The sequence below is a fragment of the Doryrhamphus excisus genome, linkage group LG20 (genome assembly GCF_037039965.1).
Source record: "Doryrhamphus excisus strain RoL-2023G ecotype Guam linkage group LG20, RoL_Dexc_Guam_v1.1, whole genome shotgun sequence".
NCBI lineage: Eukaryota > Metazoa > Chordata > Actinopteri > Syngnathiformes > Syngnathidae > Doryrhamphus > Doryrhamphus excisus.
The window spans coordinates 11282531-11300038 of NC_136376.1; the positions used below are offsets into that span (position 1 = coordinate 11282531).

General features: G+C 40.6%; 1 protein-coding gene across 3 annotated transcripts in view; it reads left to right on the top strand.

Moving 5' to 3' along the window:
• The window catches only part of ate1 (arginyltransferase 1), a 37286-nt gene extending 19992 nt beyond the window's left edge, over positions 1-17294 (top strand). For all 3 annotated transcript variants that reach the window (XM_058058725.2, XM_058058724.2, XM_058058726.2), the window contains exons 10-12: positions 1716-1815; positions 9595-9715; positions 14915-17294. In XM_058058725.2, the coding sequence (XP_057914708.2) occupies positions 1716-1815; positions 9595-9715; positions 14915-15093 (400 nt within the window). In that variant the 3' untranslated portion in view covers positions 15094-17294. The remainder of the gene's footprint in view (positions 1-1715; positions 1816-9594; positions 9716-14914) is intronic.
• The last annotated feature ends 214 nt before the right edge of the window (positions 17295-17508 follow it).

Consider the following 17508-nt stretch of genomic DNA (forward strand, 5'->3'; position numbering starts at 1 on the left):
TGATATGATATGAGCGTTAGACCCCAAACTGATTATTTCTGTTGTGCCGTGTGGCCGACACAACCGGAGCTACACCGCACGGAGCTGGTATGAGCCTACCACAGGGATTTCAATATTGCAGAATGCTTAGGGCGGCTGCAATGGATTCAGTGGTCCGGGTCCTTCCACTCTAGATAGAGTGCTAACAGGAATAGAAATACTTGAAGCAATATGCTGTACATGTATTTTGGAGACACATGTACATACACTACGTACCGTCAGACTGAACTATTAAACGCAGGTCCAATACTGTTTCATGAGAGGTTTTGTCGTGCATATAAGGCTGCACTTCTAGGCATGGACAATCTGCGGACCCATTGTGCGTCTGTGTGTGTCTGTGTGTGCGTGCACATCAGGGCTTGATAATTGGCTTGTGCAGGAGTGTCAGATGGCTGAAGAGGGGATAATAGCAAACTCAAGCTGCTGCCATTGCTGTGAAAGTGGGGGTGTGAAGGGCTCAAGAAAAAGGAGGGGGGTCTGCAGGGCTTTTTGTGAATGGACCCCTTGCTTTTCTTGACCCCCCCTCACTCAATTGAGGCCTTTTGTGGAAAGGGGGTGGGAACCCAGGAACCTGGCAGCAAGTGGGTGACCTTCTAGCACCTCGCTGTATCTGCCTCCTTTCCCTTTTTCCAACCTGCTCTTTTATATTCTCCCCCTGCTCTCTCTCCACTTCTGTACCCCTCATTCCCTGGCCTGCTTTGTCCCGTGTCTTATTTTTTAGAGCATCTATTTTATGTTAAGGCCTCTTTCTCTCATTCTGAAGTATTGCAAGAAAAGGAATTCTTTTCCCTTCCTTTGATTGGATGAAAGGTGGTAGAAGGAAGGGTGAAAGAAAAGGAGACGTAATTTAGTTATGGCATAGTAAAGAAAATGGCAGGAAAACACGGTTTGCTCAAGGATGCAATTAGGGAAAAAACCTCTGGGAGAAAATAAAGAAGGCAATACATTTACTGTATTTGAAGAAGCTGTATATCTTCTGAGTTGGAAATCTATTTTTTTTTTCACCACCTACTTTTGTGCTTAATGACTCGGTGCCTTAAAAAAAGGTAATTGTTTTTGTGCAATGACATGAGACAAGAAAAACTGTGTTTACTTCCTCAGCTTGGGTACTAATTGTAAGTAAATGCATTGTGAAATACAAAACATGAGTTATGATACCAGAATTGTGTTAATGTTGTGGTAAAACAAGGATATTCACTTTGTTTGGCTTGAAATAAGCTATGAAAATAAATGTTACAAAAATGAGTAGCTCTCTCCCAAGAAAAAAAAAACCTGGTGACCCCTAATATAGCCAGTATTACATTTAAACATGTGATCAGTATCTGTATTTGTGTTTTTCACTTGACATTGGCAGCATAAAACCCTGATCGGAACATCCCTACTTCACAGTATATTATTATGCAGAGAGCTTAACCCCCCCCAAAAAGTTCCATGTTGATATAATTGTTCCAGAATTAGAACTAGAGCAAATTATCTTTTAATAGATCTAACTGACAATGATATGGAGTTACAAGTACATGTACCTGTATGGGTTATGATCTTTTTTCATTTTATGAGCAAGAGGGTTTACCAATGAACACCATTTTTTTTGTGATTTCCTGTGTTGTTTGAACGGTGCATGTGCCATGTGATAGTCCCCATCTAAAAACACCTGCTTTGTGCTTTTTCCATTGTAGGGAGATTGCTTTTACTAGGCAGCTACAGAAACAGTCCCCCAAGCTGTCCCACTACTACCTGGGCTTTTACATTTACTCCTGTCCCAAGATGCGGTATAAGGTATGTTTGCCTCACATCAACACATTTCTTTCTGACTTAATCTTAACAGCATGTTACAGTATATACAATATTATAGGTAAATGATTACGTTGAATTTGCAATTCATAGCCCACACAAACTGTCCCTGCTATTTATTTGCAACATTGCAGTCGTCACAGGACTGGGCAGAGTATCCAAAAATGGTAAAATATACACTTTTATTGGACTTCCATTTTATCTATGTTCACATTCCAATGCCAAATCCACACGTTCCGAGAGCAGTGTGACAGTGGAAGATGAAGATGACATCCTTTCCAGCCGCCTTAGTTTGATTAAGCAGCCTCATTCCTTCTTTCATTCATTGGCTCACTCCTCCATTATTCCATTAAGATGTTCCTTTGCCCATTGGAGACTGATGTCTTGTTGAGCATTATGGCAAAGTGCCACATAAAAAAAAAAAAAACAACACATATATATTGACATCTCGCTTTGGGTTCAGCATACTTTTCTTCACCATTTTTAAACTATATTTCTGTGGTTGAAGCCTTGTCACTTGTCTGATTGCACTGTTTCCACAGCACCTAACCCCATCCAACCCTCTTTATCTGTTTTGAGTGAGCATCTTGCTGACAAAAAAAAATGCAGAACACGGGTGAGAAGGTTGCCTAGTTCCCACCTTAGTGCTCTTACACTCCCTCAGAGACCCACCCCATGCTCATTCACACACTGTGCTGTGTGCACCCAAAATGTCTCCCCCCACACTGTCTCATTTGCATATGAGCCCAAGTTCATTAATGCCCACACATTGTGAAATTGTTCAAGTCTCTAAGCTGGGGAGCCCCTAAACTCCATTGTATTGGAGGTTTACTCATTTCTAGATCTAAGTCCTGCTGCTTCCTATTTTTAAATCATCCAAACACCAGCTCGTGAACCCTGCTGGACACCACCCAAAGCCCTTGAACGCCATTCTTCTTCATTCCACTCACCACTTCCTCCTGTATATTTTGCTGAAACCATATCCATGCCAATGTTTGTGAGTCACATACTGTATGCAAGACAGCATTTTGATGATTGTAGTATCTGTCCTAATTTTCAAGTTCTGCAGAAAATAAGGCATGTAAAATGCTTAAATATGCTGCTACTTTCCACTTCTCACCAAACCAAATGGTAAACTCCTTCCGTGTTGTTGTTATGTAGTACTGCTAGACGGACAGCACAGATTTAAAAATAACTATGTTGATTTTGGCGTATTGTACTGTATCTATTATGCTGTTTATATACTGTGTGTATTTATTTAATCTTACTCATACATGTCAGGTTAAAGATATAATTCCACTTTTTTCAGGTTTTCACATTGATATTGTCATTCGGACATGTAAGTGAAACAGATGCATAGACCTTAGAAGTGCCAAAGGCTGCACCTTAAGAACAGAGTCACTAAAGACTTGGAGACCAGCCCAGAACAGGAGGTTGCCTGGCCAGTGTCAGAGCCTCTTTTTGTTGTCAAAGCAGAGGACGGTGTGTCCCACAGAGCCTTCCTGGTTTGGCTGGTGCTTTTGTGGATAGACGTGACATCCTGCCCCTGGCTCTTGTCCCCGTCCCTTTGGCACTCTTTGGCTCTCTGATGTTGAGCTGTGGGGAGCAGAAGGTGAAGCTGTTGGAAGCTAAATGAGCCCAAAGGTCTTAGCCCTTCTGACACTTTTCTCCAAAGTGCCTCTCGTGTTCATCTAAAGCCTCCTCAATGCACCCTACTTGAAATGAACCAATCTTAAGTCTGCCTTTTGATCTAAAATTGTATAAAACACATTTTGTACTTTTAACACATGTCACTACCAAGCACTATGAGAGTTGACCTTTTAGAAAAGGCACAGCGGCACATCCATTCTCTTTTCACGACATCTCCTCAACCAAATAAAATATATGAGCTGGTCATTTGTCGGATGACTACCAGGAGAGCCAAAAGTTTTGATTTCTCTGTGTTAGCCACTGTGTACGATTTTTGAGAAAACAGCAGATGACAGAATTTGAGTTTCTGTCAGTTACTGTTGTGTTAAATTGCTACTAATTGCTGTGTGTTCTTTTGTTTCTCAAACAGTCTATCAATTTACTATAAAATAAGCCATCACTCTCTGTCATGTTAAATTGACTAGATTTTTCCACGATGCACATTAATTTTTATTAATAATTAAGCCTGAATCTTTTTCATCAGAAATTGATCCTCGAACTGTCTCCTGTCTTGGTACAAACTTGCAAGTTATAACTTGCTAAAAGTTTCAGATAGCAGAGTGAATGCATATTTCCCCCCAAGGGGCCCATTCATGCAGTACGTTATGTGTATGGGAATGTGGCCTCACATTCTCAGTGTCAATTGTACATCTGGGCAGATTAGGAATGACAGTGGATGAGTGAGTTTGAGGCATCTTGCGGTGGATTTTTCCACAGAGGTTCCCGTCACTGTGTCCTGTGTTTGTGTTTGTCTTCTTCTTATAAATGTTTGTTTTATTCATTGTTGTTTTAGTCTTGTCATTGAACTGTATAGTGTGTGTGTGCACAGAAATAACAGACATACCTGTACAGATAAACTTATTGAAGTTCTTATTGTCTCATGCTTCACAGGCCACACAGGTCCAGACACCTTACAGCGGGATTTGTTTTCACTCCTCTTTTAACAACTGTCCAGAAAGCAAACCCCATTCTGATTGAGATGAAAGACTGGTTTGTGAGCAAGCAAACCGATGACAACATTTAGTATGGTTTCCTTAGAACTATGCCATAGAAACACATTTCTGTAAAAACAGTACAAGAATTGTGTTTGGGAAGTAATGTGCATGAGCACAAAATAGACTACAGTAGACTACTAACAAAACGTTGTTCGTCTTCAATGTCAGCGAGTTTCACAAAGTACTACAGAGCGTTGTCGTCACCTATAGCAGTTGCCTTCAGAATAAAAGCATAAGATTTTTTTTTTGCTCCTCAGCAAAGACCTTCTGCGCACCAGTTAAGAATTACCATTCTAGATAATGTCTGCACTTCTCCCCGCCGACTCCCTTTTCAAATTAGAGCCTCTCTGACAGACTTTCCAACAGTGTTGTTTGATTTAGCTCCACAGTAGACCACCAACGGTGAGCCTCTCAGCAGACATTTGTTTAAATATTTTAACATTTCTCTTTTTTTGCTTTTTGCCACATCAACACTTTTTTCTCTTTTTGCCAAAGTTGTGTTTTTAACTAATCGCTAACAGACTACAACCTGGTCTTGTGGCAGCCGCCACTTGGCACCCCCCAAGAGTAGTGCTGACAGGGTGAGGGTTTGACAGAGCAAGGTTCAGGGGGTCAGGTCAGGAGATGCAGTCCCAGTGATGCAGTAGGGGGTGTGAGTCGTAGTATGGTTGGGGCGAGGGGGAGTGCGAAGGTCACAGGGCTGAAAGTGAGAGTTTAGAGATGGTGTCATGCTGAGCAGATCCAGGGCCCTCCAGCTGCCAGCCAGAGGTGTTTGCCTTGCCATTAACTTCACCACTATTTATTTTCAAAACTGCAGCAGCTGCGCCACTTTGTCTGAAATGGCCGCTTTATTTTTGGCTGGCAACGTACATTAAGATCTTTGATAAGTTCATCTCGGATGGTCTTGAAAGCATTTTGAAATTCAGATTTTTGCACGGAGGCCAGTGTCAAGTCGGCTCCAGGAGGTGGGCTTTTAAGACCAAGCGTTGCTGCAGTTTAGCTTTATGGAAATTTGTATTGAATGAGACAGATGTCATGGCTTGCCTGCCTGTAAAGACTAAAAGTGATAAAGAGTTAGAAGTGGCCAAGCTGTGAACTGATACCCATAAAAGCGATGCCATTGGTTCTCAGGAGTCTGCTGAAATGTGATCCTATAAAAATATTTTCTCCTCATTAACCTGTCATCCTTGCAGTCATGACGCACTGCTCGGCGAGGAATAGCTTGGGGTGGAATGGGTTGATGTTAGGATTATGAGGGCTATCTTGGGGCCCCAAACACTGAGAACTTTATTTGAAAGTTGTGCTGTAGTTGTGTATTCACTAGGGTGAAAAACTCAAAGCGGACACCCTGTATTTAAACTGTGGCCCATAGTATAAATCTTCCCCAAAACATAGACCCCAGACATGTTCAGGGCATCAGACCTCCCCGACTACATAAATACACATATTGTCATGGACTGCAATGAGAGTGTGTCTGTGTGGGCCCCTATTCACAGCCATGTCTTGTTTGGACATGTCTTTCATTGGAACTATCCTTCTGTTCAGTTTGCTTGGCTTTTAATGTTGTTTGTCTAGCTTTTTTTGTGTGTTTGGATGTCGTGCTGTTTACGTGTGTCCATCAGCAGCCACATGCCCTGGCGTTGCCCCCTTGTCGGGCCAGAATGTGCACATTTCAACAATGTTTTAACAATAAAGGGAGTATTGAGAGCTGTATGTATGAGAGACGGGATGGGGGAATCGTGGCCCATGTTTATTGTTTTTTTTAAACTGAATTTGGCTGAATGTGACCCTGGGTCAGAGCACAACCCGGGCCAGGGTTAAGTCTGCATGCCACTGGGTCACACTAGGCTTCTTTGTATAAGCACTAAGTTCATTTACAGCCTGGGTGAAAACCAAATGAACTACATAGTAAAGATAGACCACACATTTGACATAATGACCGTATTTGTCTCTTGGGTCAAAAGCACTTGTATCTTTAACATTTCCCAGATAGTTTTCTATTCACTTATTTTCATGACCGGACCGTGCAACTTTTTTGAACATAAGTGACCACCTGCCGCCATTAATTGTAGTTTTAGGACAATTCTACCAACTTACCGTACGTATTCTGCACATTGCCTAAGTTGTGTATTTGGGAACACGGACACTTCAGCCAGAAGTACGTTGAGTGAAAACTCAGCAAGAGATATGAACAGGAAATAAGCAGCAGATGTGGGTGTTGACTTAGAAAACGCACACTGTGGACACCAAATCCACCTCGCGTCTTTTTGTCTTTCCCTCATATATTTCTTAAAGCGAGTAGCTCCAAACAACAACATTGTAGCTCTTTGGACTTGAAACAATGGTCGCTTTTACGCTCACATAATCTCATTAGCAGCTGTTATTGTTGTCTGGTGCATCTGTAAAGATTTAGTCAAGAAACATTAATAGGCAAACGTTAATGGCAGCTAATGTACAGGTAATTGTCCTTAAAAAAATTAAGATGAAAAAATACTTGCTAACATAATAATTATTTTATTAGTCTGCAATCATTCAATACTTACCACAGGACAATACTCCAAATGCAAATAATATTGCATGGAATTTGAACCTTAATATATCTCCTTGATTTTAGCACTACTATTCCAAGTGTTTTCTCTACTCATAATACCGAGACTGTGTTCAGTCTTGTCCAGCATTGGAAAAGAAAAAGTGGTGGTGGTGGTGTATGTTTCACGAGGATTCCAGGGTTGTATGAAAATGCAGATGATTTATGTGTCTGATTAATTGCCTTTCTGATGAATCATCTGTATGAGGCATAGGATTGCTCCTATCTTCGGGTGTGTGAGAATGCAAGGCCAAGAAGGGAAGCCAAGATAAAATAAACTGTATTACAGTTTGTGTTTGAGCCGACTGTACAATATTGCAGTTGCTCCTCTGCAGTTAGATTTTGCAAACGTATACGTAGAATATAAAGTCAATAGAAACTTCTCAAATATTGGGGGTAGTAGGGAGTACTTTTAGTGTTAGTACAGACTTGCCAACATGTACAAATGTGTCATAACCAACATGCAGTTTGACTCTTGAATATGCTTGTATGCTTCACAGCTTTACGTTTTATTGCATTTTCCTGGTTCCAGTTTTATGGTCAGTCTGTACAGTACAGATAAATAAATAGATATTTTCAGTTTCTCATAGTATTTCCTATTGGGCGTGTGTGAGAGAGCAAGAGAGAGAGAACTTTTCTGGCCTCTGAGCTTTACAGAAAATAATTAAGAACGACTTCCCTAAACATCCATGAGATTTAAAGGATTTTTGTTGTGTATGTACGATTTATTTATTTTTTAAATTACACAGCTAATGGCTATTCTGAAAGATGAACAGATCTCATTTGTGACTTTTTCCAAATCAACATGATATGGATATAGAATGAGGCAGGTGCAACAGCCTTGCCCATATTCAATGATGATCCAATGGTGTTGGTGTTTGTTACCTGATAAGTAAGAATACAAGTTGAACTTCACTTTCTTGAATCATTTTTTATCTTTTGAAAATACTTTCTACACACTTTTCTTGATTTTTTGTAGCCATTATGAGTCAATAAGTCCTCAGCTTCTTTGGATTATGCCACGGAAGTGGGGGATTACACACACATGGCATTTTTAATTCTTTATTAACAAAATTACACTGATTTCGTATTAAAATAGGCTATTGAACAAAAAATCAGTTCAGCAGAAACCTTGGCCATTTTCATATGGCATTTTCATATGATTTGACAGCCAGATTGATAGTCGAATCAGACACCTGAACCGACTCATTGACGGGTCAATTATTGGAAGACACGTGAAGACCTGTTCTATATGAAAAATATGCTTAAATGTTGTGATCTGGTGCTATATAGACGTATAAAATAAAATTAAAAAAGCCTTTTTTGGGGTGTGGGGCCCGAACCATTATAACGTTAGAGGAAACACTTTTGGGCTACTGTAACTGAAACATTCAGTCTGTTAATGTAGCTTGTCGTTGCAACTCCGTACATGAGGTGGCAGTGTGGGTCGTAACTCCGCTTCTTAACCAACCTCATTTTTGTCTCTCTCAGATTATTCCTTTCTCTTACAGCGTCCATTTATGATTTTTGGACTGAAGACCCACATACTGCATGCTTTCAGAAATGACAATACCCGCATACATTGAGAGGTGTTTATGATCTCGTTTCACCCCACCTACTTTTACCTATCTTGCTTCCTGCGTGAGTTGAACTGCAGAGGCCTGCGAGGGGGAAATAGCGTTTTTATGATGGAGCATGTGTGTGAGTGCATGTGTGTGTGTGTGTGTGTGTGTGTGTGTGTTTAAAGGGTTTTTCTGTGACAGTGGTGAAGGAGTCTATAGAGGTGAGCTAGTAGAGTGTGACAGTGTCAAGCCAACTGTCCTGACAGTTGTGGATAGCTGCCGGCTGTCAGAACATGGAGAGCATCCAATCAATGGGTGGGTGTGTGTGTGTCCATTAAAACTTCAGATGTAATGCATTCCACCAACATCCATCTGTTGGTGCACAAGAACTTAAAACATGTTAGTATGTTTAGGGTGTCCAAAACTGGAAATTACACTCACAATCCATGCCTTCCTGGGGTAGTTGAGATAACTACAGTTGGGATTGTTTGACTTGTATCGGTGCCCTGTGCCAACGTTGTGATGACTCTTGCCACATGAAAACCATGCATTATATTTATCTAGTATTAATACCATTTAAAGCATGGATTTGATAGTGTGTACGGATGGACGTTTTCCAGGCATCTACGTGTTTACAGTGCCATCTTGACATTTTGTGTTTGTTTGAAGCCATATGACATAAGGCAGGTCCATGTGTCAGGCGGGACATTTATAGTATTGTCCATAACATTTCTTCAAGGTTGGCAGGTCTCTGTCTTTCATTCATGGTATGTGTGAAATAGTTTGAACAAATATTGTCATTACGCAGAACACATAAACATTATTAGATCTAATATTTATGTTTTAAAAAGTTGGATATTTTCTTTGCTCACAAAAGTAGTAACTTGAAGTATCACCAATCCTATTTTCGTGTTCCTTTGATATTTTACAGGGACAGTACCGACCTTCTGACCTGCTCTGCCCAGAAACCTATGTCTGGGTGCCCATTGAGCAATGCCTTCCACATCTGGAGAACTCGCGCTATGCTCGATTCAACCAGAATCTTGATGAAGGTATGAGAGTCTAATCTTACACATTGGCATGTGAACGTGTTGAGTGTTATCAGATAAATACTTAAATGAACAGGATTTATGGTAACGGTTTAATTAATCTCAAACATACACACAAATTGCACTGGCCAACATCACATACCACAATTCGCATTTCCCCATGTCCAAATAGGAGTAGGAAGAAGCAAAGCGTATTTAGTCCTTCACCACTTCCGTTTCACATCAGTCACAATACATATGTTCAATGTACAACAGACTTGATTATAGTAATACATTAATAATAGCTGGTGAAATAGTTGACGGAGACAAAGTTTGATAATGATTGAGTACAGAGAAACACTCTGTAGTCACCAGAAATGAAGCGTTCGTAGTCAATGTAAGAGTGGGTAGACATAACATTCTATGAACACAGTGGTTCAGGTGTCTTCTTCCTTGTGCTTTATTAACATCAACTGCTTGCACTGTAATGCCTTGAAATCGCTCATTTTAGCACATAGTTTGAATTCCTTAAAAAACCCTTTGAGGTTTAGAACAAATAAATTGGAGCCTAACTATTTAACACAGTAGTTCCTTATGTCCCTGTAGTGGTTCTGTGACCTGCACATTTGTGTTGTGCAATGTAGTTTAAACAATAATATAGCGTAAAGGTGACCATAGGGGTGTTATTTCATGTCTACAGGGCTCTAATAATGTAGAGTAATTCGTGGAGAGGTAAGCCAACAATTTTAATTTGTTAGCCAGATTTGTAGGTCAGACCTTTTCATGTCATTCATAGCCATAAACCATCAGTAGGCACAAACACGGAAGATGTGTCATGATCAGAGTTTATATTCAGTATGACAAGTGTATGTTTACGATGCCTCCATTCCTCCATGGGCTGTTGATCTTGGCCAGAGCTGGACATTATTTCAGGCCTCGCTGTCCAAACTCACTGTCAATATGTTTCAGTGCTGGCTGTCTGGATATTTAGCTCTCAGGCAGCGTTGTTGCCAAGCTTGTGGGCTTGGGCAGCTGGTGGTGTGGAGGTTTTGGACTTATCCAGAAAGCCGCCCAAAATGGCCTTCCATGTGTCATGACAGCAAAGCTCACAGTTTAGGCGTGTGTCCTACGTAAGTGGTGGTTTAAGGACATGTAATTTTCTCATCGGAATTTCTGACGATTTCACCCCATGCTTGACCCCAGGCCTCACACTTGGATGAATGACATGAGCTACTTATAGAGATGTATTGATGCATGAGCTGAACCATTATTTAAATACCATCCAAAGTAGGCCGCATCGATGAGTTTGCTTACACTTCAGGTGCCCTCTGACCTCAACATGGCCTCTTATAAGTGTCAATACAATGTTTACTCATACAGTATGAACTATCTCACACACTCATTATCAATGTTTGAGAGAGCGAGAGAGAATGCAGGGCCATTGTCCATTCCGCAAGATAAACACTTGCAAAATGTTTGTCTGAAGGGGTCAACCCCTGAAACTGAATTGTATTGAGCATGTGTCAACGCATAAACACAAAATGTGCGCCATGCATGAGCTATAAATTTCAAGATAAAACATGCTTACTTGCCTCTCTTTTGGCTCCACAGTGTCTGTCTTTTGGTTTTGTCTTCACAGCATAGACTTGTTTCTGCCACCTGGCTTAAATCCCTTTATTAATAATCTTTAACATTTGTCAACAGTATATGCTTTTTAATGAGCTAACCAAAATATGAGATAAAACTCTTCACATAATGCAGTGCAGTGCAGTTGTGCAACCTCTGTTTACAACCACACTAGTAAGTAATTTGAAAATAATATAATATAAATACGCTTGACGGTTTCATTTTGAGGCTTATTTTTGAGAAGGCACAATTATGAACACAGCTATTGTTTTGTATCTAATTAAATTTAGTACAAGTTGGTATATGTATAATTCTGATCAACTTGGCTCTGAAAGTAGGGGTGCATGATAACAATTTTCTGGCCGATCACCGATCTGATACAGATTTGGTTGATACCGGTTATTTATTTTTTATAACTGACAGCATCCACCTTCAATGTTCCAATTCCTCATTTTATTGAAAAACATCGAACAATACCCGTGAAACAATACAAACTTGTTGTAACTGCACATAAGGTCATTCTCCCAAATAGAAATAAGAATTTTACAAAATTGCTAACTACTACTACTAGCTACTAAATATCAGTGTTTTATTTTTCACATTGTAAAAAAAAGTTCTTAACTCTCATAACAGGTTAAACTACCGACCTGATTTGACTCTCTTACCAAAAAATAAAGTGCACAACAGTAGTTTGTGGTGATGTAAGCAACTGACGAAAGTGAAACAGCTGCTGCCTGCCTGTTTGTCCCACTAGCTTGAGCTTACATTGCTAGATTCAAATGCAGCATATCATACGGTGCTGTGGTTTCTAAAAAATGGTGAATGAACGTTTTGCTTGAACACCCACCAAGACTTACTTCGGCCTTACAATGCGGTGATCCTTTGCTCTTTTTATTTTACCGTGTGATAGTGCCGGACTGACGACATGGTCATGGTCTGAATGACTTTTTGATGGATAAGATCCGTTTCATATGTAAGCATCGCCATATTGCCTGTACCCCAAAATTAAGGAAATCAGTGCAGCCCGAGTTGGAAGTAATATTGTTCCACTGTGGAGATTTATGAACCATGTAAAGCTGGATGAAAGCTTGCTGACACGAGGGCTTGAACCCTGCTCATTCAGTAAAAGTGCTGTCACCTTACTACATCGACATCTTGGTCTTCTTCCTTTCATACCTAAACCTCGGTTGGAATTGCAACACCAGGTCAAAGGAAGTGGTTGTAACCAAAGAAATGTCTTTGTCTGTCTTTACCCTCATCCGGTGTTGAGCAAGTGTTGTGAAAGTTTGAGCTGGATGACCAGAGTGAGGAGCGTGGCGAGGTGTCAAGGCCCCTCGCTCAGTCCCTGACCCTCTCACTCCCAGATCGACCCTCACCACTCCTCTTCCCCTCGACCCTTGAACCCGGATGTTTAAGTGCTGTGAACTCAAGGCAGTATGTCACTGAACATCCGATAGATAGTATGAGAAAGGCAGCCTGGAGTTACTCAAACTGAGGATGCTGCTTTAATAGTGGACAGAGGGAGAGCTGAAGCAAAGGCAAGTTGTTTATGTTTGCAGAGGATGTTTGGGTTGCTACAAGTGTGAGGAGGCGAAAGGCCTTGTGGCCGAACCAAGCTCTGTTCTGTATTAAAATAGTGGTTAATAGCCTGTCTTAAAGCTGCATGTGGCTACACACAATTAACGTTTGTTCACAGAAAATAATCTGCACTCAAGAACAGTGGTGCTTAAAGACACTGTATGTAGTAAGTAAGTAACTCCTGTTTAAGTGGCTTGTCACTCTGATAAAAAACATGAGGAGTCAAACTGAGGTTATAGCTATTGAAAGGGAAGCCCAAAGAAGAAAGGTTTTGATCACTCCATAACATGTACATGGAGATGTTACAAAATGCTAATTTCTTTTTTGTAACAAGGTTTTGCATGAAATATTCCTTGAAAGTGACTCAGCAGATTTTAGCAGGAGGGAAACACAGCACTTCCTGGGCCAGGCCAATAAATAAAGCATTAATACACGGTGCGGTTTGAAACTCTGTTGAAATATTAAAATGACTGGAAGGGAGAAACTCAAGAGTTATGCTAGTTTGCATGTTTTTTGCAAAGGGGTTGAAAAGTGTGTCATATATTTGAGGAGATTTGACAGAGGTCGGCCAATTGGGGTCAAAGCATCTCCAATATGGATAGACTTACATGCTATGGCAAGCCGGACTGGATCACAACAGATTCACTGCGATCCCGGTGTTAGAATTGCACTGTTATTGCCAATGCAAAGAATTATGGAGGATGAAGGATGGCTTTACTTGCATGCAATTAGTTGGTGTATTTTCTGAGTTGATCACCCAGTACTGTAGTGAAAATAGAAGCATCCTGCCAAAAGTAAAAAAAAAAAAAATGATATCTATATATTGACCGTAGGTCCAGGTCCCTGTGATTAGCTTGCGACCAGTCCTGGGTGTACCCCGCCACTTGCCTGAAGTCAACTAGAACATGCTGCAGCTTATTCTGGAATATGAGAAGCACATGTGGTTTAGAAGATGGATGCAGGGAAGGAGGTCTAGGTCTGCATTGGACAGCATGTCTCAGTCTGTGGTCCACTAGTTATTGATCCCTGTTCATATGTGTTGGCCAGCATTCATGTAGATATTGCTTTGACACCTCCTGCCGTTTCACTCAAAATTATTAAACTTACTGTTGTAGCTCGCTTTTGGCTCCAGGGGTCAACACAGCAAGTCACTCGCATGATTTGTTTGCTTTAGTTTTGACGCCGGATGCCCTTCCTAATGCAACCATTTAACTTATCCGGGCTTGGAACCGGCCTGGAATGGTTGTCCGATGGTTGGGTGTTGGGGCGAAAAGGTTACCAAAGTGTTATCGCTGTGACTGGAACCTCAACAAAGGGGGTCCTGAAAAGATACTTTTGGTTGGATATTTACCATAGAACTACAGTACATGCATGCAGAACTGAATTGAACCATATTGCATGTTTCAACCAAGATGTCAAGTGAACAGAGTTGACAAGATCAGGAGCACGGAATGCACATACTAGCTTGCATACAAACTTGTGTGATTTAAAATGTGTGTAGTCCATATAGGTGCCACATTTTCTTGTTTCCCTGCTGTGTGCTCTTACTCGTGCTGCTGGCATCAGCTGTGGGTACTTTGGCTGAGCCGTTGTCTCCAGGAGGTGGAGATTTTAATGTCAAAGGAAAGGTCATCATTTTCACCCTTTTTCCAACCACCTCTCCAGAGGACCACTCTCGGCTGAACATGCACTTTTGAGATTTGCTGTGTTTTCACAGGGCTAATCAGTGCTGGCAGTGTATGACACAGGATCTAATGAGATGCTGAGTTTGGCAAGCCAGTGGGTAACAAGGCCACATAAACAAGGCAGACTAACTAGCCCACTCATGCGCTGCCATGACTTCAGTTTTAATGCAGAATGTAGTTAGTGTTGTCGGACAAAATTGCTTTCTGCTCCTCCAACTACTTCTCGGAATAATGAAGTAAGCTTGCCAAGTCACTCAGAGGTGAGTCAAAAGGAGTGAGGGAATCTTGAATAGGAAGTTTGTGTTACACTGGATTTTGTCTTATGTGTTTACAGGAGATGCCCAGGTCCTGAAAGACGTGGGCAGAGTTCTGGTGCTACACAGACGGACCGTCATGCCCTACACAGTCTATTCCAGAAAGCGAAAAGGCTCCACTGACGAGACGGAGGTTCAGGAATATGCTAACTTAGTTGGCCAGAACTGTGCTGAAAGGATCTTGCTGTACCGAGCTTGAAGAATCTTGAAGAAACTTGAAGAATCACAACACAGCAACTTTTTAATATCCAGCTTCCAGCCACAGTCGGTCACTTTAGCCTCATTTCCACCAAACAGTGCATTTCCATTTATACCGTACCAAGTTTTTTTTCTGCTTTTTCTCTCAGTAATTTCTTTCAGTAATGCAGTAATTGGTCTTTAATACAACAGTACAAAAGTGAACATGGTGGATGTACTCCATTGTTGCCTTCTGTTACTGTCTTATGTTTTTTATTGTTGAATTTATTGGCCGTTTACGTATGTTGTTACGCTAGCTTATGTAGCTGGCACAGCTTCTGCCATCAAGGATTGACGTTTCGACTACTACCAAGAAAACTACTATTTAGAAAAAAAATATTATTAAATTATGTTTACATGGTTAATTCCACAAATGAATGAATGTTATTGCACCAATTTGAAAGGCAGAACACAAACTGTCCCAATAGACTGATGTGAAGAAGTGTACATTAATATCCTGATTTGTTTTTGACATGTTTGTCACATTTAAATGTTGCAGGTCCTCAAACAAATCAAAATATTAGTCAATGACAACACAGCTGAACACAAAAGGCAGTTTTAAAATTAAACTTTTTAATATTAAGGGAGGAAAAAAATCAAAACCTACAAGAGATTTTTCCCCTTTTAAAACATAACTGTGTTGAATTGAGATCAGTCTGTAAAATCTTATAAAGCCATTTCTTAAGCTTTGGAACTTCAGCAAACCGCAGTGAGAGTCCTCATTTACAATTGGCGAAAACATGGACAAGTAGTAAACCTTCCCAGGAGTGGCCCACCAACCAAAATTACCCCAAGAGCCTCAGTTCAGGTCACGTTGTTCATGGTATTTCAGAAAAAGAACACCGTACCAGCAGTAAAATATGTTGGTGGTAGTGTGATTGTCTGGGGCTGTTTTGCTGCTTCCGGACTCGGAAGAATTCAATTCGTTGAGGGAGAATATCTGGCCATCTGTTGGTGAACTCAAGCTGAAACCAACTTGTGTTCCAAATCATACCCGCAAGTCCACGTCCGAATGGCTAAGGAAGAACAAAATGAGGGATTTGGAGTGGCCTAGTAAAAGTCCTGACCTGAATCCCGTGGCAAAACCCTCAAATGTGGCTGAATTACAGCAAGTCTGCAAAGATGACTGACAAAGATTCATATAAAAACTCCATTTTGTGTTCAGTTGTGTTTCCATTGATTTATGATCTGAAACAGTTTGATAAACATGCAAAAAAGAAATCAGAAAGGGGGCGAACATCTGAAGGCATTTGAACCAGAGAGTCCAAGTCATTCATATACTGTATTGGCGAAAACTAAGCCAAAGTGCCAGTCCAGCATCTAAAAACACCTGACCCAAAAGAACAGTGCTGCAGGTTTTTGGACTGTTGAAAGTGTAAGTGGTATTACACAATTTACAGCAAATTACATTTTCTACATTTCAAATGTTGTTCCCTTTATTTAGCATGTTGCACAACATGCTGAATAACTTGTGCGTTCTGCTGGTTGTTGCCATGTAATGAAAGCCTGTATGCCTCAATTGCTTCGAAACGTAGCAACTATACATTATAACCTTGTCCATCTGAATCCCACATTGAAAGCCTACAAATCTGATAAATGATCAAACAGAATCCTCATGTCTAATCACAACCTTGCCTGCAAGATAAGGAGTTATTGTTCCAAAAATGAACTGCACCATACTGCTTGGTGGAAACGTGGTTTTTCTGTCTGTCTCGTCTTTGTAACCGATCTTTCTGCTGCTTCTCCTTGTATTCGCAACGTGCTAATCGCTTCTATCAATGCAACTCTCCCTATCAATGTAGCCCTTCGCCTACAGTCCTCACTCCTCTCTTCCTGTACGTCTTTATGTTTACCTAATGTGCGACCACAATGAGATCAGTCCCTTATAAGTCTCTTTTATCATCCGTACGTTAAAGTAGTGATCATGAAAATAGAGAGACAGAAATTAGATTGTTTAGTGATGCTGCATTGTCACTGCGAGAAATATGTGTAAACATACTTTTAATTACCAACATTGCATCCCTAGAGGTCCCTCTCATACTATACCAAAGTATTGCATTTTTAACAGTCAAGTCTTGTATTTATGTTCATAGATGTATGTTTTTTTCTTTTAATGTCCACATATTGTTTATTAGTTAACCAAATAAAGGGCTGTATATTGCCTGTCGGACAAGAACATTTGACTTTGTATCCAATTGTCCAAAATGACCTCGAGGGGCCATTTGTGGCCTGCAGCTGTGTGTTTTTGTTTTTTTTCGGGGGGGGGGGGTGCATTTGAAAAATACAATTTGACAAAAAAAACATTGCAAAAATTGAAAAGTCAGTAATTTTCCAAAATATTGAACAATATACAGTATGTACATGAAAATAAAGTCAA